Here is a 23,697-nt window from a genome sequence, read left to right on the forward strand (position 1 = left end):
TGTGTGGTGTATAACGTAGTTTTTGTCCCATTTCTGTAATATTTGCATATTGTCTTCGAGCCTGGGGCAAATGAAGATACATGTACCAGATGGCCCACATCCAAATTCTTTCTGAAAGTTGAAATCTTCCACAAGTGAGTGTTCTTTTTCAGTTTCTCAAAGTGGACATATTTTGCACTTGCTTTGCTTCTGAGATAATTGTTGTGACTGTTGCGTCACTACCAAGTCTTTAATCTTTCATTTCTTTTGTCATTGCATGAAACTACTTCATGATTTAATATGGCATGCCTTTCGGATACACCATCCCTTTTGTGCTTTTACCCGAAAGCCCTCACCAACTAGCTTTCTCTTCATCCTAGAACTACCATAGGATTTAACTAAACCCTCCTGTATAAACCAGTACTTGTAACTGGTCAGTTCTTAGAAAGGGCATTTGCTGGCATAAAGCCCCTGTTGATCGACTTGTGTGCCTAAAACATGCCTGATACAAGATCATTTGTTTTTAACACACTATATGCAAATTTAAAACATCTTTCTAAATCAGCATTATATTTCTTTGGTGCAGCCTGCAAGTTTCAATTCCTCATCAGACATTGCCCAGAGTTAGAGGTCAACAAATAATTCCGGGGTTGCAGCTGCTTTGTAGAATCACCCCAGGATCTGCCCAGACCACAATTAAAATCAGGGATTCTGATACTACCCCAGTAGTGCACCCACAGCTAGTTGAGTCCGAGTACTCACAGAAGATAAGCAGGGTATTTGGTGTGCCCTGAGAGGCTTAGGGTCTTATTCAGGAGTATGTCATTAATATTCAAGTCTCTAAGGAGGCCTCAGCGTAGGACTTGTAAGGGAAAGTAGAGTATTATTACAAAAAGCACATGGGCTGTTTCCCCCAGGAAGTATTTAAGACTCAATTCCAATGACTCAATCAGTGAGGACACAAGGGAAAACACAAAAAGAAAACAGCGTGACCTATATTGGCTTTTAGTATTACAGCATTTGTTTACTCTTTTTAAAAATATTCCAGGTTACTAGGAGTTCCAGTTACCTTTTTTGGAGAAAATACTCCGACAGTTCCTCCATCTTCACGAAGAGCAACACCCATTTCAGCCAACAGTGCTTCCCTGAAAGGACACAAAGATATTAAGTAGGGCACTGCCTTAAAAGCAATATACAATCAATCTAAGGAAAATTGCATATACTTGTTGAATTTCCAGCTTTCCGGCTCACTTTAAAGAGCATATTGTAGCATATGAAGCAGTCACATGCATGCTTTACTGGAAAGTACACTATAGTATATGCAAGAAGGCAGTCAAATAGATGGAGAAGAGAGCTAGTTCGTAAAGCACCTACTCCGGTTTAACAGATGTGGAGAGTAACAACCTCTACAGAGAACTGTGCAAGACTGGGAAAGTCATTAAGAAAAGAGAATTATAGCAGTAGTCACTGTCAAGAGCAGCACGCTGTCGCAGCATTGGCACTAAAGTAGAGTGGGAGCCTAGGATGGGTGAGATGTCAGGACTGCAGGAGAAACCGAGGATTGCAGGTCGTATTTGAACAGTATGGGACACCCTGGATTGGCAGGTGAGGCAATCGGGAGAGTCCTCTGATGTTCTGACCAGGAGAGATCTATAATCTTCATAGCTGTTTAGAAATGCACTTTGACGCAGTGCGAGGGTCTGGTGGAGTGTGGTAGCAGGCCCTCTTATGTGTCTAGCCCCTGAACTGATGTTATTATATCTGGCATGGGAAATTCAGACAATCAAGTTAGAACTGTGTCTGCTGTTCGCAGAGTTGACATTTTGAGTTCTGAACCTACCCAGGCCCATCAGGGAACCCTCTGCACTGACCGGGGCCAAGAAACTGGCCAAGAGGACCCTATAGGAGGGTGGCAAGACTCAAATCTAATATGTTGTTTTAACGGCCTAACGCATGGCAATAAAATTAGTGCAGGGTGTTGGGTAAATGACATATCGTTTAAATTGTTCCCTGTTGCTCGCATTTTATCGGACTATGTTTTGCAAGTGGTGTAATGTCTGCTTTTCCTTTCCTAACGCCAACCTTCTTATGTGTATTTAGAATTGCTGTGAAGGCGATTGAGGTCTTCAAAGACTGATTTAAGTCACATCCATGATGCTTGGTACCAATGGCAGGAGGCAGGAATCTAGAGGAGGGTGCTCACCCGAAATTCTGGGCCTTGTAAGAACACTGAGCCCCTTATTGACCCCAATCAACTCCTTATCAATCTGACCAGATCTGAATTGGAGCAGAGGCAGATTTCTTCAATGTCTTTTCATGTCTCTCAACAGGCTCAGAAGAAGTTGTATGCGTTTGTCACCTAGGCCCCACCTGTGAAGCGGCTTTCGGCATCTAGGGGGTTAGTTGAGAGGGAAGTATTTTATGGCACCACACTGGGTCATGAGGTTGGTGGTATTTTAGATGTTGTGTCTATGCAACCTTTGATGCTGCAGTCACCGGAGTTGCTGGTGATTGTTTTTGGAATGTGGCGGGTATTAAATGCCAGAGTGGGTTGCCAGAGACTGTCACACCTTGAAGGGGCTGATATTGTTTTAATGCAGGAGACCTGGGCGATAAAGGATGTGTTGGTTGATGGGTTTACGGCCTACTCTGCACTGGCGCAGAAAAGTTCTAGGGGGTGTGGTCATGGAGGTCTGTGCATCTTGGCCAAAACTCCTCTTGTGAGTCAACTGTACCAGCTGGAATTCCCCTGCCCTTTTTGCAGGCGGTGAGAATTCGTAGGATGGGTGGTTGTGATGTTTTAGGGGTAAATTTCTATAGTAGCCCCATGCTCAATACAGTAATAACTGCCTTTCTATTTTAGCTTCTATGATGGAGGTTCTGGTTACATGGGTTGCTGTGAAGGATCCATTTCTTTTTTTACCGCACGATTTTAATACTAAACTGGGTAGTGGACCTGGTTGCAGTCTTCTCGACCCCTCCGAAGATGATTTGTCGGGTACCTTGCCACCCATTATGAGGTATGTCAGAATCTTTACTGAGGGACTCGGGCTACGGCAGCTCCTTTATGATTGGGTGTTGTGTTCGGCCAATGGTCGTTTCAGTGATGCCATCCCAGGGATTTTTACATTTTTTTCTGCAACTGGTTGCTTGTCAATTGATTACATTTGTGTCCCAGTAAAATTCTGGGACTGCGTCACAGGGTTTGAGGTGTTGGGTTACACATGCAGTGACCACATCCATATTCAGCTTGAGGTTAGACTGCAGGGTAGGTCCGTCTCTGCAGGCCTGTCCTATAAGCCGGAGGATTCCACAGGTCGCCGCAAGAGTCGGGTAAAATGGCAGTTAGTGAATCGTGAGACTCTGCAAAGGGACATAGTTGTAAACGATTGTGGGAGGAGGATACTTGAAAATATTATTTCAGGCAATTCAGATTAGAGCATTATCGGGTCTGAATTTGTGCTACTTTTGACTTATTTTTCTGTCTCATTTACCAAGAAGGCTAGCAGGAAGAAGGGAAGCCCACATGCTTGGTGGTTTAATGTAGTTTGTACAAAATCTTAAGTCCTCTCTGCTGAAAACCCTGAAGAATCCTCTGTCCATAAAGTATGATCTAGTTATGGCTTGGGCAGCCTACAAGAAAGTCATCGCTGTTAGAAAATCTGAAATTGAAGCGGAGTCGTGGGAGGAGTGGGTGAATTCTTCTGTCACCAATAAGGCTTAGCTGTTTTGGGACATTGCAAATAATAGGCCCTTTCATAAATTTAAGCCGAGTGGCACCCTTGCGACGGTTGCAAACCAGGATTGGGCGATATTATTCCTTCTTGTATAGTGGTGGATGCGAGGAGATGGATTTTGACCGGTTAGCAGCCCTGGATCCCAAAAAGGTCTCTTCTGGGATGGAAAGTAAAATGATCTTTACAGTTGAGGAAATTCTGACAGCTATAAAACGTCAAGCTAGGAATAAGGCCCCTGGCCCGATAATGTTCCTGCCGATTTGTTTTTGGCGGTACCAGACCTTTGAGCCCCTATTTTGTCTTTGGGGTTGAATGCCATTTGTGAAGGTGATGCTCGCCCTGTTTCATGGTCATGCGCAGTTATCAATCCAATGTACAAAAATGGGCCAAGGACCGTACCAGCATCGTATAGTCCAATTTCCCTTTTAGATCCTGTTTAAGATTTTGGGGAGGGCTCTCTTGGGGAGGTTGGAGGCCTGGCTAGAGAGTACTATTAATTTCTCCTCTATTCAGCTAGGGGTTGGAACGGCAGAGCAGGTCCTGAATCTTGATTTGGTGGCAACACATTTATTAAGAAGGAGCCTATTTTTTTGGCCTTCATGGATCTGAGCACCACTTGGCAAGGTCGATCGTGGCAAGTTTGGAGTGTACTCAGATCCATGAACTGCCATGGTGCCTTGTGGATCTCAGAGAGACTGAATCTCTCGACAGTTGCTTGTGTGAGAAGTGGGGTCGCTGGACATTACACTCCATTTTTCGATGTAGAAGGTGGGGTGTGTCAAGGCTGCTTATTGGCCTCTTTGCTTTTTTGTTTGTAAATAAAATTGCCTAAGAGCATTTACTTAAATCTACCCCAGACATTCCTAGAATGGGCAATAGGCGTTTGCCCCAATTGGCCTATGAAGATGATACGGTTTTACTATCACATACCCTTGGAGCCCTACGGTGTCTTGTAGATGATTATTCTCAATTTATGGACACACTGGGGCTAAAAATAAATAACAAGAAATCGGCTGTTATGGTCTGCTCTAGGGGGAAGATTCCGCCAAGGTTTCCTGCTATATTTAGCAAGGGCGAGCAAATCCCTAGAGTGGACAATTTTGATTATCTGGTGGTTAGATTTGCTTCGAATTGGGGGCTGAAGCTCATGTTGAGCAGCAGACCTCGAGATATAAAATGGCAATTGGCGGGGTTGTCAGAGAATTGGGCTTTTTCAAATGAAAGTTGGTAGAGCGTGTGCTTAAGATCTATAAGTCTAAAGCCACTTCTGTGGCTAGGTATGGGATGGAGTTGTGGCGTATTGGTAAGACTGAGCCTATACAGGTGGTTGAGAACACTTTTTAAAAAAGAATATTGGGGTTACCCAGGTCTGACCCTAACTTTGCAGTGCATCAAGAACTGGGCTGTAGGTTTCTGGATGACCTTGTTGCTTCTCGGCGTGTAAGTTACTGGCTTAGAGTTTGGGCGAATAGAAAAGCGATTTTGAAACAGGACGTAATCCGTTATCTGATCACAGAGATCCCCACCTGAGGATTTCATGGCTTAGATACGTAAAGGCTGTGTTGGTGGAGACGGGAGTGGCCCAGCGTTTTTATCAGACAGACCTTATGCCTTTTAAAGTTGTAAAAACTGTGAAAACCAGTGTATTCCAGTTTATTAGGGAGAAGAGAGAATCGCTGGGGACTATGTGGCCAACAAACAGGAAACATGATTATTACGGCCTCAGGTCTCCAGAAGTACTTGAGCTCGGCTCAGAATTATTCACAGCATATTCCCTTTAATAGGACCCGTTTCAATTGTATTCATGTGAGAGAATGGTGGCGTTTTGGTCTGTGGGGATGTGGACCAATCATGCCTATTCTGTGATGCCCCGAAAGAAGATTTGCGCATTTTTCTTGTTTTGCCCCGCATTCTTGTCAATAAGAAAGCGTACATTGAAAACAATTTTTCAGGGTCAAGGTTTTCGATGTTAGAAGCCAGCCTTGTATTACTTGTTATAGGCTTGACTCATTCCTGGTGTGGTGGTCTGTCATGATGTTTTTAAAGTTTGCCCTGCCCTTGAGAAAATGTTGACTAAGGTTGATTTAAATCTCTGTATGGAGATGTTTTTAGGGGATCTTAAGCCTGCTGGTTCTAATTTTAATCATTTTAAAAAAATCATTGTTGGTAATATTGTTGTCCGTTTATTGTTGTGTTTTTATAGTTTGCATTGCTTACCGAAAAACTTTTTTCAGTTTCACATGGATCACCACATGGTGGTGCTGGGTACGGTCTCCCTCTCGGGCTTCATTAAGTGCCTTCTGTCAACATCATTCAGGGCTTGTGGCTTTAACTTGGAAAGAGTGTGCCTTGCATCCCCTAAATTTTGGTTGCTTGTGGACTATTAAGATGGATTTCTAGAATCTGGACTGGTGGATCGATTTTAGGAGGCTGCTCTAGTTAGTTACAGTGAGAAAGAACTCAGAGGTTAGCCAAAACCCAATCAAGGTAGCAATGCAGAACAAGCCAGGTGCTCTCAACGAATCGTATCATAATAATTCAATTTAAACATTAATTATACAAATTATAAGTTACTCACAGTAGTGACTAACATACTCTTAGCCCATAGTCACCTTTCCTCCATATTGTATGGGCGTCCCTTCCAAGGGATGGGAGACGGAACCTTATTCACCAGAAAAAACCTTCTTCCCCTTTAAATTTAGAGGGGCGCGGCCCAGGGAGCATGCGCTGCACTGACTCCGCCCTCCGGAGCCACACATCAGTCCCCATTGACGTGTCGACAATAGATTTAACATTGCCTAATGACACCAGTATTATTAGGGGAGAGGTTGGTGGGACGTATGGAGGAAAGGGGACTATGGACTAAGAGTACGTTAGTCAGTACGGTGAGTCACTTATAATTACTCTAACGTCCCATCCCCTTTCCTCCATACTGTATGGGCGATTACAACTGAATGTAGCCCCAGGGTGGAGAGGAGGCCCTCCTTAAGCAAACAGGTTCCTGAGAACCGCCTGTCCGAAGGCCGCACCAGACCTAGAGCCGGTAACCAAGCAGCAATGCTTACAGAAAACCGAGGGAGAGGTCCAAGTGGCCGCTCTGCTTATGACCTGCCAAGGGACATGGCGCTGGAATGCGATGGCCGTTGCCTTGGCCCCGACTGCGTGGGCATGCATGTTGGCCAGAAGTGGCTTGTGCTGACCCTTGTACGCTTCCTTGATAGCAGCGACCATCCAGTGGGATACAGAAGCCTTCGAGGCCCGATAGCCTGGCCTCGAGCCTCCGAAAGTGACAAACAGGGCGTCCGACTTGTGGAAGCCCTTGGTCCTATCCAAGTACAATTTTAGGGCAAGTCTGACATCCAGGCAGTGCAGCACTCTCTGTGCTTCGTCCTTGGGATTGGGAAAGAACGTAGGAAGGACTATTTCCTCGTTCAAGTGAAATGCAGATGGAACCTTGGGCAGAAATGCTGGGTGCGTCCGCATGACTACCTTGTCCTTGTGAAAAGTGGTATATGGTTCAGAGGCAACCTGCGCCTGGATCTCACTGACTGCGAGTCGAGGTAAGACTGACTAGTAAGGCCGTCTTGATGGTGACCAGCCTGATGTCCACGGAGTGGTTTGTGCGCCAGGGCGCCCAATACTATGTTAAGGTCCCACACAGGGTGCGGTCTCTTGACTGGCGGGCAGAGCCTTGCGAGACCCGTTCGATGTTTAACGATAGGGTTGCAGGAGGAAAAAATGCCTTCCTCCAAGTTCTTGTACGACCCGAATGAGCGAGGTGCGCCGAAAAGGAGAGCATGTCGTCCAAAGTGCAGGCCAGGGGGTCAATTCCCTTGGAGTCTGCCCAGTGGCAGAATCTGGTCCATTTGCTTTTGTACTGGGCCCTGGTGGCTTTGCTCCTGACCTCTCGTATGATCTCCAGATTGGCCTGTGAGAGGCTAAGGTGCCGAAGCATTAACTGCTCAGTTAGCACGCTGTGAGTGCTAGTTCCCCTGGCGCAGGGTGGATGATTCTGCCCCCCTGCTGCGCTAGAAGATGTGCTGGGCCCATCGGAAGGTGTATAGGGGGCATCTCCGAGAGGCTGAGGAGCCATCCCAAAACCATGTCCTGGCTGGCCACCATAGAGCTATCAGAATGATGAGTCGTCGTTGAGATTTTGCAAATTACCCTGTGGATCATAGAAGTGGGCGGAAAGGCGTAGGCTTTCATGCTGGTCCACTGGAGGCGAAATGTGTCGCCCAGAGAGCCGGGGCCCTGACCTTGCCAGGATGCGAACTGGGGACACTTCTTGTTGTGCCAGACGGCTAAGAGATCCACGTGGGGCTGACCCCACCTGTTGAAGATCTCCTGAATAACGAAGTTGTTTAGCTGCCACTCGTAATTGTCTGCTGCCAGCCTGCTGAGCCTGTCCACTTCCAGGTTGGATTCCACCGGAAGGTGGAATATCGAGAGGTAAATGTTTTCCAGGGTCCATTCCCACATGCTGATCGCTAAGCAAGATCAAAATCACAATCATAAATACACTACACCACTTCCCTTAAATTCCAGACAAGTTAAGCTCACAAAATGAAGTGGGAGCAAAATGGCACTCCAGCAATTTAAAAGGGAGGGAAAGAAAGTTATTAGAAATTAGGCAAAACCAACAGGTAAGTGTACTCTGGGCAATTGAACACAAGAGACTACAGTGAAGAGATCAGCTAGAAAAGGCTTAGGGCCAAAGTCAATGGGTCAAAAGTCTTTTGCTCAATATCACACAGTTCAGGGTAGTTTGCAGTAAAGTTTGTGGCACAGATTCCGGACGAGGTTGGTTGGTAGAAAAGTGAGTTCAAAGAGAAGCGAAGGACAAGCCATCGTATTGGAGAAAGATTTCAAACACTTTCACTGCGGCTGACCAAAACAGACAACCGGATTTGCACAGTACCTTAAAACGGAGAGGGAGCTGTAGCTGAGGCGGACGTTCCTAGTGGTTCCTGCAGGCTCACGGTTCCTGAAGCAACTGTCAGACTGACACGAAGTAGGAAGACTGGAGGGTCCTGCGCCACCCAGGGAAGAAGCCAGCAGCAGAGCAAAACAACAAATAAAAGGTGCGCTCCTTAAAACCCAAGCAGGGTCTGACGTTCCTGGCTATCCGGCCCACTGTAGCTCTTTACAGCGAATTCGACTAGGAGGGGCCCTGGCTTGTAGTTTGGGCGAACTGGTTGGTCCCACCAGCTCAAGGGAAGTTCCTGGAGGATGTTCTCTGTCGTCGGATTTGGAGATTCGAAACAAGCAGTAGGGCTTCACCGGGCGGTTCAGTCGTTGTAGGAGTACTCTTCTTCCAGTTCCTTGTTGGTTCTTTCATTCCAGTGGCGACTCTGCTCTTCCAGTCCCAGAGACCTGCTTTTTATGTGCTTTTCCCCCATTCATACAGCCTGGCTGTCAATAACACAGCAGGGTGGCTGGCCTGGCAAGGCCAGTCCCCTTAGCCAATCGGACAAGAGTGCGACTTGGGATACCAAGGGAACCCATGGCAGGGGTCCGAAGATCCCTCCCTCACATCCTGCCTACCTAGACTGTCAGGAGCCTTAAGGAGGGCTTCTGTGCAGAAGCCCGCGAAAAGACAGCGAACAAAGGAGTCATCCCCGGTTTGGTGCGCAGAGAAAAACACGAGAAAGACTTTAACAAAAAGAAATGGTGAATAAACCCAGCCGGAACCAAAATAAAATGTATTTGGTCAAGCGGGTTTATGTTCGAGGCTAATATAATAGCCTGAACCAATACCACGTTTATATAATATAATCGCTGTAGAAAAGTTAGGGTAGATACCACTGCCACCAGCCAAGTCTTAATGTTAAAGGAGAAAAACAAGGCTCCAAGAGGTACAGACAAAAAAGGATAAGAGTTTAACCCTTTCCAATACTCCATGTAAGATGGGATGAACTGGGTCTGTGGTTTAAAGTGACTATATAAAGTTAATGGCAACTTTACCTGTTTCTGGGGGACAGTAGTAAGCCCCAGAAAAACGGAGTCAGTCTCAAAGACAACCCTGTGTCACTGCACTCAAGGTGCTGTGTAACACACAAAGTGGTGCACATGGAGTAGGTGAGGCTCCAGTGCCCAAGATCACACAAAAAGTAGAAACACAGCAAAACACATGTAAGAGTGGGATAAGACTCACACTCTTACCAGGTGAAAAAAATAAATCCTAGAAATCCAGCAAAGCTGCTGAGGGACTCAGTAGGTAAGGGAAATTAACCATTTATGAGAATTCTCCCTAACAGTTCGTGGCAATGCAGATGGCACGGCCTGAGGTATCTTTATGAGCCACTGTGGAGTCCATGAGGTCATGCGCCTCGAGCTTGGCTTCAGTTAGCCCCACCTTAAAGCGTGATCGGCACCCGGGTGGGGAGTTCCGGGAGGAAGTCTGCAATTTCCCGCCCTCACCTTTGGTTGGCGGCATCCAGCATGGCATCTGCGTTGGCCTGACGGAGGTGCAAGGATGCGTTGGAGTAGATTTTCTTGCCGTACACCTCCATGATCACCTCCTCCTTGCCTAGCAGCGCCGCAGAGGAGGCTGCTGAGGATGACTGAATCTTGGGAGTATAGTGATGCCGTACCGATCACTGAGGAGTGTGGCTGAAGATGGGTCAAGAGCAAGAGTGTATCCCCCTCAATCTGCCTGTATTTGGCGTCCAGGCGTCGATTGAACGGCTGGACCGAGTGGGGCTTGAGGCAACCCTTCTTGGCCAGTGAGACTACATCGGTTTGCAGTGAAATCCCTGTGTTGGCAAAGGGGCGTCGCGTGAGGACTTCTGCAGAACCACCTCTGCCGGCTGCTTGACCTCGGGTTGGGGGAGGCCCAGGTACTCCGCCAGGCCAGCCAGACGTTCGTGGAAGGTCCTGGCTGAGACTGGTGTATCTGGATCCTCCCCCTCGTCCGTATCCTGCGGATCTGGAGGATCCTGTGGAGGAGGAGGAGGAGGAGGAGGAGTAGATGACACCCGGAGGCTGGGGTACAGGGACCGCATTCAGAGGCTGAGGAGGCGGAGGAGGTAGCTGTGGAGCCGGAAGAGGCAGCTGCACTGGGGCCTGGTGTCCCGAAGGAGGAGTCTGTGGTGCTGCTAGCATGGCAGGGACGATTTCCCTGATGGCGTCTTTGATGATAACCCCCATCTGAGGAGACCTCATGAGGCCAAGGAACTTCTCGAAGAGCACCTCGAAGAGCACCTCCTCACTGGCCAAAGAGGTAGCAAGGGGTACCGACGGAGTAGCGGGGGGCTGCTGGAGCCGCTGCATACCCTGTCCATATGGACGCAAAGGAAAGCTGCCCTGCGCAAACAAATTCCTAGAATGGCATCGGACAGGTGCCTCTTACTGGCGCAGCAGCCATTTTGTCGAGCTGCCTGCCTCGTACCTGCAACGTGGTGCTAGGCCAGCTGGGCCCGGCCTCGTCCAAGACTCTTGCGTGTGTATCACAAGGCCTACCCTGCTCCTCGGGCCTCGGCCCGGGAGGTGTAACACTCTCCACCCGGGGGTCGGTAGAGCCGCGTTTAGGTGCCCACTCTTACGTATTGCCAGTATTAGGGCGTAGCCCCTCGGATGTATTGCCGGTGTTAGCGAGTTCTTATACTCAAAGTGAATGGCAAGATCATAATTAGAGCTAGAGTCAAACAGAGATTCTATCTATATACCTCAGTGAGAGGATGAATAACAAAAGAAAGAGGGTTAGACTGAGAAACTGTATACTAACGAAGAACGAACGGTTGTGCACTTTGCTACTTCCAACTGCAGGGTTAGTGCTCTGGGTTTCCAATACTGCCCGATTACCTACTTAGAACTTGTAAATGTGTTTTAGTAAACGTAAGCATCTCAGCATATTATTCTTTCCCTGCCTCCCCTGTGCCTGCCTTTCCCCTACCATCTTCAATCTGATTGGGCCCGTGGTCCGCTTTGTTACTCAGAGTGCCTATCCCTTGTAGCTTTGCTGCTTCCAACTGTGGGGCCAGTGCTCTCGGACTCCAATATTGCCCAATTGCCTACTTAGAACTTGTAGTCGTGTTTTTAGTAAATTTGGGCACCTCTGTGACTTCTTTTCTGCAGCCCACTCCTGGGTATTTCTTTCTCCCTGCCTCCCCTGTGCCTGCCTTTCCCCTCCCATCTTCAATCTGAACGGGCACGTGGCCCCTTTTAGGTCCTCCACCCAGGGCAGCCCCTCTTCCTGTGTAGCCCCCCCCCCCCTCGGCTTAGGGCCTGGGGCAAAGGGCAGCTCCTACAGTTGCAGCTCCAGTCTGTGTTTGCCGTGGGAGCATGCTGCGCAGCCGTCAACCTGCAGCAACTGACAAGGTAAGAAAGGTGTGAGCAGCAGGGTTGGCCATTACTGCTCCCTATTTAACTGTCCCCTCATCTCTTATTACTCCTATTAGCCAAGTCTATAGTCTGCTGCACGTTGCAGCTGTATGTTGTACATAGCTGGCATTAGGTGAATTGTCGTAATTAGTCATTGGGGCGTCTCTCCCTTTCTAGAAAAGTCAAATCTGTGTGTTTTTGCATTTGGTATTGTGTTTGAAAATTAGGATTTTTCCTCTATCCCTCTTAACTAGGTTATTTCCGTCTGTCCAGAAAACTTGCTTCTAGGTGTCTTGCTTCTCTCGTGTATGCGTAACCTAGGTTTTTCCTTTATCCTGGGCACCTGAATCTAGATTGTTGCATTGCAGTGTTGAGGTTGGACGTCGTGCACTGCAGTTTCTCCCTCCATGGTGCTTTCAATCTCCTTTTTCTTCCTCTCCCATTAATGGCGGCACCCGTTGGGAAGTACTCTTGCCATACTTCCTTTCCTCTAGGGCCTTCATGAATGTCTACCGGAATGGCACTGTCAATGTCCAGGGCTCTCAGGCCAACCTCCTTCTCCTTGATGGGCGTCTTCCTTCTCTCATCAACTTCTGCCACTCCTCCTTCTGCTAACCCTCTGCCACCACCGGTGTGTACCACATTCCTGTACCACTCCTCGGAAGACCTTAAAAAGTGCCAACCAGCTCCATTTAGCTACCCTAAACTCTTGCTCTTCCGCCAAACACTCCTCCTCCTTGAAGACCTCAACGTCCTTGCTCTCACTGAGACGTGGTTCACAGCCAGCTCTGCCACAAGTTTGACACTCTGCTCCTGGAGGGCTACAAGATCCTCTCTAAGCCCAGATCTAACCGTTCCAGGGAGTGGCCTTGATCTTCCCTGAATGGGTCCCTGCTACTATTATACCCTCAGTCCTCCTCCTTCGAATGCCTCATCTGCAGGCTGTGTGTCCTCTGGCCGACTCTGCCCACCATCACCAGGACCGCTGGACTAGCCTCCATCTTCCTCTTAGAGTGGTCTGACCTCATTTCTTCTCTCCTGGCCTCCACCTCCAAGTTTCTCCTCGAAGACTGCAATATTCACTTTGACTCCCGATGTGTCCTCTGGACTCTTACGCAACATCTAACTCTCTTCCCCTCTCCATTCTTCCCGCCGGTCCGAGACACACTGCCAGACACACCTTGGATGCTCTCAGCTCAGCAGACATCCCCATAACCAACCCACTCAGTACTCCTGTCTCCTGGTCTGATCATGCTCTCCGTCCTTTCACCTGGACCTCCTGGGTCGGCCACTAAGCCAACGCCCACACTGCCAGTCTCCATCTCCGTCAATCAACCAATGAAGCGAATGTCAGTTGTTGCGTTTGCCGCCAGCTTCTTTCGCCCTCCCACTCTTGCCTCTGACTCAATCTTTACTAACCTTCAACTCTCCATCTCCAACACTCTGCACATCCTTGCCCCTGTCATGAGAATCCGCATGAAACCTGCCCCCAAGCGCAACACCTGGTATGACTCCGACCAAGCCTCTCTGAAAAGCAAGTGCAGAGCTGCTGAGCGGAAGTGGCAGGCCACAAGCACATCCTCTGACAAACTGGCCCACCGCCTGCTCCAAAGACAACACAGACTTTCCATCTGCTCGAAGAAGAGGGCCTATATCAAAGCCTGCATCTCTAGGGCCACGAACAACATGGCTTAACTTTTCAAAAACTGCAAGGAATTGTTGGGAAGGAGCCTAGTGCTTTCCTACATTTCCAAACTGTCCCAAGCACTTCACAAATGAGGCAAGACTTCTCTAAGCACTATAGCACTGGGAAGGCTTTTTTCATACAAAATTCATCGCACACAAGCGTAGCAGTCACTAAATAAAGATTGTTAGGATTGAAATCTCAGTGCAAACTACTATGTAGATTTATTTATATGTAAAACTGTTGTACATTGTAAATTAGCTTTGTTTAAAACACACAGTAAAGATCAGGCTCTCTGCCAAAGAGGAATGTGCTTGCGCTAAGAATAGATTGCAGAGCTTGTGTGCGGTGTTGCGTCACTGAGTCTAAGGCTGGAAGAGAGAACGAAGTGGATGAGTAACTGTTCCTGTCAATCACAGGTCCAATGGAGACTAAGATTCAACACGACATAGTATTAGAAAAGTGTTTTTCTGTAGAAGTTATTGGACCACATCAAATATAATTTTATGGAGTTAATGCTGAGAGAATGGCGGGAAGATGTGTTTATGTATGAATGATTATAACATAACATAGTAAATTATCCTAAATAAGAGCGACAAAATATTCTTGCATATTCAGCATACTGTTATGTAGATTGTCCCAAACAGAACATGACCATGCAACACTGGACCCTCTGCAACATCCCTTGTATGGCAAGAGGGATACGTTTGGAGGAGCTCTGTCGGTATCCAGTGACCAACTGAAGAGTATTTAAGCTGCAGGCCCAGGAGCAGTCTTCAGGACCTGGGAGGGAGCCAGCAACGACGACAGTCCTCTGCCATTTCCCCAATCCTCATGATCTGTAAAGGTTAAAGTCTTGTTATCATTTACAAGACAGACTCATGGCTTTTGATTCCCTAGAGGGGTGCACATACTCTGGTTTATGGTGATTATGGGTCCCCTGTATTTTAGGGGCACCCCTGTAAAATGGGGCTCGCTTTCAGTGATGACGACCTGACGTGTTACTTAGTTTCTTCCCCTCTGCTTTGTGAGGCCCGAGGCAGGTCAGCCACGTCCAATTGTAGTGATCAGAATCCTAACTTATGTATCCTGAGCGACTTTAGTAGAAGCCATTTTAAAAGAAATCTTTTCTGGTCACTGGAGCAGGGCGTGGCTCCAGAACGACCGGCATAGGGACTTTGTAACCACGTGAATATACTCTTGCAGGTGATAACATGGGAACATGTATGTGATAGTGGTGATGTGGGTGATGTGATTGTTGTACGAGGTCAGTGGAATAGGACTTTTGGTGATATAGTATTGGTGAAGTATAAAATAGGACTTTTGGTGATAAGTGTGTCATATATTGAAATTGTCACGCATTTCTGTTTTTCTACTTTTTACAATGGAAAGGGAAGGAAAAGGATCCCCAGCTTATAAGGACTGGGATGTAGTACCACACAGTATTCATCTTATGACGATAAAAGCAATAAGTGGTATTACGTAGTGGCTCGGTATAAGGAATGGGCCTGGATCTTAGTCAAAAGTAGTGGCTCGCTATAAGGAATGAGCCTGGATCTTAGTCTTTTATATTTTGTCTTGCTGTCTTTTATGGTAAAAAAGGAAAGAAGGTGGATGAGTCGTGGTGTGTGTATGTGTGAAATCAAAATGAAGAAAGTGTAAAAGTGGGTGGGGGGAAAAGTGGGTTGATCTGTATTATTGAAGCATGTGCAACATAGCAGTAGGGTTAAAGTGAAGCATTAGGGACACTCACAATATTATGGAGGAAGGAACTCCAATAAAACACATGCATAGGGTTCTACCACTGTGTTGTGACAAAATAAACAAACAATTGATAGTAGAAACAAAGGAAGGGGGGACGTCCTGCTCCTGGCCAGAGCAGGGCTCCCATAATAGAAACATGCTAGAAAAAATGTCCATCTTTGTAGCAGCAAAATATGAAGAGAATAAGTCCCAAAAAAGAGAAGAGATTCTAGATCTCTGTAAATTAGTTGAGGATAAGGGAGATCAGGAAGGTGAAAAAGAGATCCAATGTAAGGGGATATATCCTGTAACGCCTAAACCTGCAGTGGGGTATACAAACCCAGTTTATAAGCCTCCAGAGGGAGAGAGAGTGTCAACAGGATTTTCAGAATTAGCAACTAGGAGGGGGGACTTGAGAGCTTTTGCACCTCCATATAACCCATCCACAAGCTCTAATATGCCCCTAGCATTAGTGTACCTAGAGGGTCCACAAGTAGACATTGACTATGAGCTAAGAGCATTGCAGGAAAGGTTGGTAAGGTTACAAGTGTCTGAAGAAGTATCACCAGAAAGAAGGGTACCGGTACAGAAAATAGGGGATTGAAAGTCAGGAGATTTTTTGTTCAGGTTAAATCTTGGGGCAATAAGAAATGTTTGTGTTAAACATGATGGGCAGAGTGTATGGACAGTCCAGGGACAAGAAGTATAACAAGCAAGGGATAATGGAGAGTAAGATCATGATGGTAGACATAATGAAGAGGCAAGGCTAGAAGGAGATCAAGGAGACGGGGTGACGAGAAACCCGTCCCTGCCACAACTGGCAGTGGCGAGGAACAGACCAAGAAATAGACCAGATTTAATCATGGTAGTACAAGATCAGAAGATCAGAAGAATACTGAAGGAGTAGAAAACAAAACAGATATACAGATGCCTCTAATACATGAAGGAGTAGGGATAACGCATGTATGTACCATGGCCTCAAAAGGACAAATAATTTGACTAAAGTTCTCCCCCCAGCGTATAGACGGAGCTCCAAACAGCAGGGGTAGCCTTAGCAGTAGGAGACTAAGGGGCGCACACGTCATTGCAACAGCTCAAACGCCGTGCGCGACGAGCCCAGGGAAAGCGCACAACGTCTGCGCACACACCAAAAAGGGGGCGGGACACGGGGCGTAACACGCAGAATGATGAACAACGCGTGAAAAAGAAGGCGTAACTGGGGAAGTACTGCTGGGAAGTACACGGAACGGCCACGCGCACGCATACTACACGTATTCATGGAATCGAATAGGGCAAACCCGTGCACGGTCAAAGACATGCACAGGCCTAAACACGTCCGCCACACGAAGGCAGGCAGTAGCGTCCCTGCGCATTACAAAAGTGTGCGCAAACAAAAAGCACGTATATACAGCTTTGATGAATGTCCCATACTGTGGCCCCCCTAGGATAAATGACGTGCACGCAACACACAGGCACCCCATAAAAAGAAGAAAAAGAGACAAGCGCCCCCGAGTAGCCCACGTGCGTGCAAAAATGACACACGTAGTACGGTGTGGCAGCCAGGAGCCCAAAAAAAACGTACGCGATCAACAGGCAGGCCAGTATGGCCGTAAAAAAAAGGGGTACGCGACAAACACGGACACCCGCTGTGTGAAAAATAGCGTGTGTGTGTATTTCGAGGGTGCGCGGGAAGTTTCAATTGCGATAGGCCCTGTGTGAGTGGGGTACGTGTATTACTGGGGTTCGCGGGAAGTTTTAAACGCGAAAGGGCCCTGTGCGGGTGGGGTACGTGTACTACTGGGGTTCGCGGGCAGTTTTACACACGAAAGGGCCCTGTGCGAGTGGGGTACGTGTATTCCTGGGATTCGCGGGAAGTTTCACACGCGATTGGCCCTGTGCGAGTGGGGTACGTGTATTCATGGGGTGCGCGGGAAGTTTCACACGCGATTGGCCCTGTGCGAGTGGAGTACGTGTATTACTGGGGTTAGCGGGAGGTTTTACACGCGAAAGGGCCCTGTGCGAGTGGGTTACGTGTATTACTGGGGTGCGTGGGAAGTTTCACACGCGATTGGCCATGTGCGAGTGGGGTACGTGTGCGAGTGGGGTACGTGTATTACTGGGGTTCGTGGGAAGTTTCACACGCGATTGGCCCTGGGCGAGCGGGATACCACTCACCGTCTGCCTTGTGTGTAGAAGAACGCGTAGCCAACACCAACCCGCTGTGAAGTTATAGCGTGTGAACCCCAACGGCTGGAAAACACACGCCGCACCCCACGAAAAGCATGTACAGAGCAATGGAAAGCCACATGGGATCTTCAACCAGTGCCAGGGCAACGCCCGTGCGCGATACATCACAGACGCGCTTATGCGCTAAGGGCCTTTGGTCCAATGAAATCGCGTACGTGTGCTGACGCGCTTACGCGCTAAGGGCCTTTCCTCCGATTTCACACTGACATGCACTTTTTTCATGTGCCAATTCACTACGTATCAAGCTGGCCACGCGTACACACACGGAAGACAACGCTCCTGCCATGAAGGCCATTTTCCTGCCCCCCAGAGCCCCGAGCACGCTCCCACCTACCATCTGCTGCTGCCTGACCGCCTGCTGCCCACGTGCCCTGCTATTTGGTGCCTGCACGTCAGCCAGGGTTCCAGTTGCTGTGTCCACCCCTGCTGGAACAGAAGACTCCCGACTGGGATACCATCACTCCACAGCCCAGCCCCAGGACCCAGTTGCCCACCCACGCCTGCCTTGGGGGTTGCCATGTCGGGGCAAACACCATCGGAGACCACTGGCGACCCCCCAGGCAGAGGGCCACCAGCTTCAGTGTGAAGGAAGGTGGTGTCCTGGTGGAGCATGTCCTGGGGCATTATGATGCCCTCTTCGGAACATCACGCGTCAACAAGGAAGGACGGGAGAGGATCTGGGACGGCGTAGTGGTTGCCATCAACGCGGAGGGGGTGGCAACCCGCGACATCAAGCACGTCAAGAAGCGCTGGGAGGACTTCAGGTCCAGGACCCTCCACAAGGCCCAGCGCCTCGCAGAGGGGGGCCGGGTCAGCATGAATGACATCCAGATAAGGGTCCTGGAACACGTATGCCCAGCGCTCCACGCCCAGATCCTTCAGAGGAAGGCCCGTCTGGAGTTGAGCGGTAAGTGGCCAAGCCTTGGTGTGCGAGACAGGGCATGTTGCAGTGTGCTGGTAGTCTGATACTTGCCTGTATGTGTGACATGGGCCATGTATGGATGTTTGTGTGCAGGGACATCATGGTCATGCATGCGAGACCAGTAATGTGCGAACCACATGGTTGGTGCATGAGTTCCAATGCTACATGGGGAGCTGTATGGCAAATGCACACATGAAAGCATGCCAGTGTCTGTTCTTGCACATGGTGGGGGTGTGAGGGATGGGTGCTGCTGTCATGTACATGTATGGTGCACATGTGTGTGTGTCTGAGAAGTGTCTGTGACTTCGATACACCATGGATTCATGACACATGTCCGTGATGATGTGTAGATTCAGTGGATAGACACACTAGTGCGGTCACCGTTATATGCACTGTCTCTGTGGTGTACAAGGCATGATGCATGACCCTCCGGTGATGTGTGTGCATGGGATCAGTGTGAGCCAGGATGCATGTGAGTTTGAAGGCAACATTTTGATTGATAGAGGCCCTTGTACATGGATGCTGATGTTGATTGCAGGCGCCATGCATGTTTATGCATGTGTGTTGCGTGCATTCACCCATGTGTTGTGAAGGGACAGGATGGAAGTGACGTTAGACACTGCCACTCCTGTGTTATTGCTTCCTGTCTAGGGAAATATTGTACTGTACCCTGATGCTTGTGTTCTATGTCTCCCTCTACGCAGCGTCAAGTGAAGAAGAGGGCGGAGACGGCACTGTGGAGCCAAGCGGCGGGGATGCCTCCACTGGGCAGCGACGCAAGGCCCAGCCACCCTCCCAGGACTTATCATCCGGGAGCGAGGGGGCTGGTGCAGTGTCTGCCACTACGGCTGTGGCGGAAGGGCCGGGTGAGCCCCCACAGGGGCTTGCAATGGCGGAAGACGGTATGGAGACATCCAGGTTGGTGGTCTCCACAGAGGAGGAGGAGGAGCCAGCTACTGAGCCGCACATGGGGCCTGGTGGGGGTAGTACCACTGGTGCAAGTGGTGCAGGCCAGAGCCAGGGTCAGGAGGCAGCAGAGGTCACCGCGGAGGAGCCTGTGCATGTCTCTTTCCTTGACCCTGTGACTGCACCACCAAGCACCAGCAGGGAGGCCCTGTCCCAGGTCCGTCCGCAGGTAGGGGAGAGTGTCATGTCATCTGCCTCTCCACTCCCTGCGGAAGAGGGGTCCCATGAACGTATGGGCTCCGTCCCGATTGGTGTTGCGTTGCGCACGCGTGACATTCGTGATGACGTGCGTTCTTCCTGGGCAGAGAACGCACGGCATCACGAAGAGCAGCGTCGCAACGTGGCACTGTTGGGAGGGGCCCTGGTTGGTGAGTTCCTACATGTGACGCGCACTCTGGCGGACCTCTCCTCCTCTGTGGAGACTAGGCGCCAGTCATTCTCCCTGCCGTCTTCTGGCCCAGCTTCCACCAGGGCCCCCTGTGGACCTGGCCTGACCAACACAGCCAGCTTGGTGGAGATCCCATCCCTGCCACAGTCGGGAGTCGGCGGTCCAGCAGGGGTGGACATAACAACTGGAGAAAAGCTGATGGAGGATGTGCAGGCATCATCGGACAGGGCACATGGGCAGCAGCAGCAGGAGCAGGCTCTAGGTGGGAGCAATGATGGCTCGGGGCCATCGACATCAGGGGGGCAGGCATCGGCCAGAGGGCAGGAGGACCCTGGAATGGATGTGTCTTCCGTGTGGCTGCAGTTGGGCCAGCGTATAGGTGCGGACCCGCAGCGGGCGGAAGAGGCGCGGCTCACCATGGTCAGGGCCGAGTTCTCCATGCGTCGGGCGTTGAGGCGGGCAGAGTGCCTCGAGGCGACTCGCAGGGATTTGGAACAGGCCATGAGTGCCTCCCTGCGAGACCTCGGTGCCAGGGCAGAGGCCCGCCTCCGGGACATCGACATGGAGTTCGATGATGCCCTGGCCCGGGACACCACTGAGTGAGCCGCAGGACTTGCCCTCCGCCATTGTATATAGTTAGATAGGGTTAGGTTTCCTTTCCTTTTTTTTTATTTTGGTTGCGCTTGGACAATGCACCACGTTTTTGTATATAGTTTTTTATTAGGTAGTATTTTTGGTACATTTCATTTCATCAGTTGGGCTCATGGACCCTGGATTGTTCATTTGTACATAGTTCACCATTGGATTATTCTAATTTTTTTTATTTTCACCATGGAGCAATGGATTTCACTTTCTTTTTTCCCTTGGATTTGCTTTGTTGGACTGTGACTTTGGACACCATTTCTTTTGGATTTCTTTGGATTATGATTTCTTGTTTATTCTTTTACGGACATGCAGCATTTCTTTAATTATTCCCATTGTTGTGTGTTTTCTTTTAATTACATTCATGTGTTTAATACATTTTTTTCTTCATACTTCGATGTGTGGTATTATCTCATTGGTTTCATGCATGTCATGATATGGGTTTTCACATTCACTTGCACCCATTGTGTGTGCGCGACGGACATGGGTTCATTTACATACTTGCCTTTGGGGTTGCATCATGTAATTGGCTTTTCTATGTGGGTGGATGCAATGCTTGGTTGGGTCTGTTGGGGGCAGTGGGACATGAGTGGAGGCCTGCTGGCAGGTGCCCTGCACTGCTGGGGGTGGGGGTGCAGGGGGACATGAGTGGAGGCCTGCTGGCAGGTGCCCTGCACTGCTGGGGGTGCAGGGGGGACATGAGTGGGGGCCTGCTGGCAGGTGCCCTGCACTGCTGGTGGGGTGGGGGGGCAGGGGGACATGAGTGGGGGCCTGCTGGCAGATGCCCTGCACTGCTGGGTTGTGGGGGTACAGGGGGACATGAGTGGGGGCCTGCTGGCAGGTGCCCTACACTGCTGGGGGGTGGGGGTGCAGGGGGACATGAGTGGGGGGCCTGCTGGCAGGTGCCCTGCACTGCTGGGGGGGTGGGAGTGCAGGGGGACATGAGTGGGGGCCTGCTGGCAGGAGCCCTGCACTGCTGGGGGGTGGGAGTGCTGGGGGACATGAGTTGGTGATCAGTAGTGCAAGCTGACATGTGGCTTGGCTGGGGGGCATGCCCATGGTGGATGGGCTGCCTGCGGGACATGACCAGGGGTGCAGGGTAGTCCCCTGTGGTGTGGGCTGCCTGCAGGGGCCGTGGAGGGAACACCTGGGAGGACCCACACTGCCAATTCACGTGTAGGACTCCCCGCACACCCCCCAAATACACGTACCCTGCTCAAATCGCGTGTGAAACTTCCCGCGAACCCCAGTAATACATGTACCCTGCTCGCACAGGGACAATTGCATGTGAAACTTCCTGCAAACCCCCGAAATACACGTACCCTGCTCAAAACGCGTGTGAAACTTCCCGCGAACCCCAGTAATACACGTACCCCACTCGCACGGGGCCAATCACATGTGAAACTTCCCGCGAACCCCAGTAATACACGTACCCCACTTGCACAGGGCCAATCGCGTGTGAAACTTCCTGCGAACCCCACTAATACACGTACCCCACTCGCACAGGGCCAATCGCGTGTGAAACTTCCCCCAAACCCCAGTAATACACGTACCCCACTCACACAGGGCCAATCGCGTGTGAAACTTCCCCCGAATCCCAGTAATACATGTACCCCACTCGCACAGGGCCAATGGCGTGTAAAACTTCCCGCGAACCCCAGTAATACACGTTCCACGCTTGCTGTGTGCTGGCCATGTATAATGGTACAGGGTTAGCGCAGCCCTTTGCGCTGGATTGGGGATTTTAATGGCTTTTCCCTGCGCGAGGGGCATTCTTGGGGGCGTAACTGGCGCTGCTGCAGGGTCGCTGCGCCACTGTGCGCCACGGCTGGTTTTGGTAGCTAAATTCCATGAATACGCTGTGTGCGGAAATGGATTTAAGCGCACGCGGCTGGCGCAGAGATTCGCACGCGCACACTGTGCGCCAGCCGCATCCACCACTTGCGCGCAAAATTCTATGAATTACCCCTAAGAGTTTACTGGTCACCATAGTTGGGGACCAGGCTGGGGACATATGGGCAAGGGCTGGGGTAAGTCTTGCAGATAATGAACATGATGGAGCAGCCTTTGATGAGGTAAGGGCAAGGGTATGGGCCGCCCTACGAAGGATGTACCCAAATACCCCTGACTTCCATTCTTTAATGCGGTGCACAATGGGTGATGATGATGACCCAGTTAGGTTTATTCTTAAGTTACAGGAAATGTGGAGAGTTGACAGTACCATTTTTCTATTTTATTGTAAAGATGGGACTACCAAAAGAGCTCCAGAAGGCACTAGATAAAATTGTGGGAATTGAAGCCAAGGGGTGGCCAGAGATACAAAGTATAATAGTTCACAATTCTAAGAGAATCCAGGAGCACGACAGGGAGACAGTCCAGAAGCGGCAAATTGACGAGGCAAAACTAGTGGAAAAGAAACTAAATAAGGTTGTCATTCAAGCACCAGTGAAGGCACCGGCTCAGGGGGAAAGACAGGAGATACTCAAATTGGGAATGTCACAACTGCGGCACTATGGGGTGAAGGAAGACAGGGACAATGGTGTGGGTGTCATGATGCCTGTCCCCGGAAGACCAGACCAGGCCCAGCAGCCCCGGAAGCAGGCATCATGCCACTTGGAGCATGCCCAAAAGCCCCAGTTAGGGGCAGTTTGGGTGCAGTCCTGGCGCCTATGGAGCCAGGCTCATAAAGATAAAGTCAGTCCTGGCGCCATGGGCGCCAGGCTCATTATTGATAACTTACCTGAAGCAGACCATGCTGCATACTCACCTGAGGCAGACCATGCTGCATGAAGACTCAAGCCAAATGAGGCTTAGGAGGGACTATTTTACTGAAGGGACTATTTTGTTACTTGGGTGGGGCTGTGGAAGAATACTTACCTGGATCTTCTCCCAAGGCTATTTAAACCACGCCCGGACAGCCACACGTGCTTCGCGTTATTCTGCTTGCTGCAGCGTAACGCTCACCGTGTTTTCAGCAGCTCCAGTCTTCAGCCACGCCCGCTTCAGTCCTGGGACTCCTGAAACAAGAAGAAAAGAAGGATAAAGGTTAGAACAGGAGTTTTAA

The 23,697-nt window shown here is 49.7% G+C and overlaps 1 protein-coding gene across 2 annotated transcripts in view; it reads right to left on the reverse strand.

Moving 5' to 3' along the window:
* Positions 1-23,697, reverse strand: part of KIF1C (kinesin family member 1C) — a 1,865,342-nt gene that overhangs the window by 485,554 nt on the left and 1,356,091 nt on the right. For both annotated transcript variants that reach the window (XM_069643618.1, XM_069643608.1), the window contains exon 16: positions 1,049-1,124. In XM_069643618.1, coding sequence (XP_069499719.1) covers positions 1,049-1,124 — 76 coding nt within the window. The remainder of the gene's footprint in view (positions 1-1,048; positions 1,125-23,697) is intronic.

Source organism: Ambystoma mexicanum, chromosome 1p (assembly GCF_040938575.1).
Source record: "Ambystoma mexicanum isolate Mex_15411 chromosome 1p, UKY_AmexF1_1, whole genome shotgun sequence".
NCBI classification, from domain to species: domain Eukaryota; kingdom Metazoa; phylum Chordata; class Amphibia; order Caudata; family Ambystomatidae; genus Ambystoma; species Ambystoma mexicanum.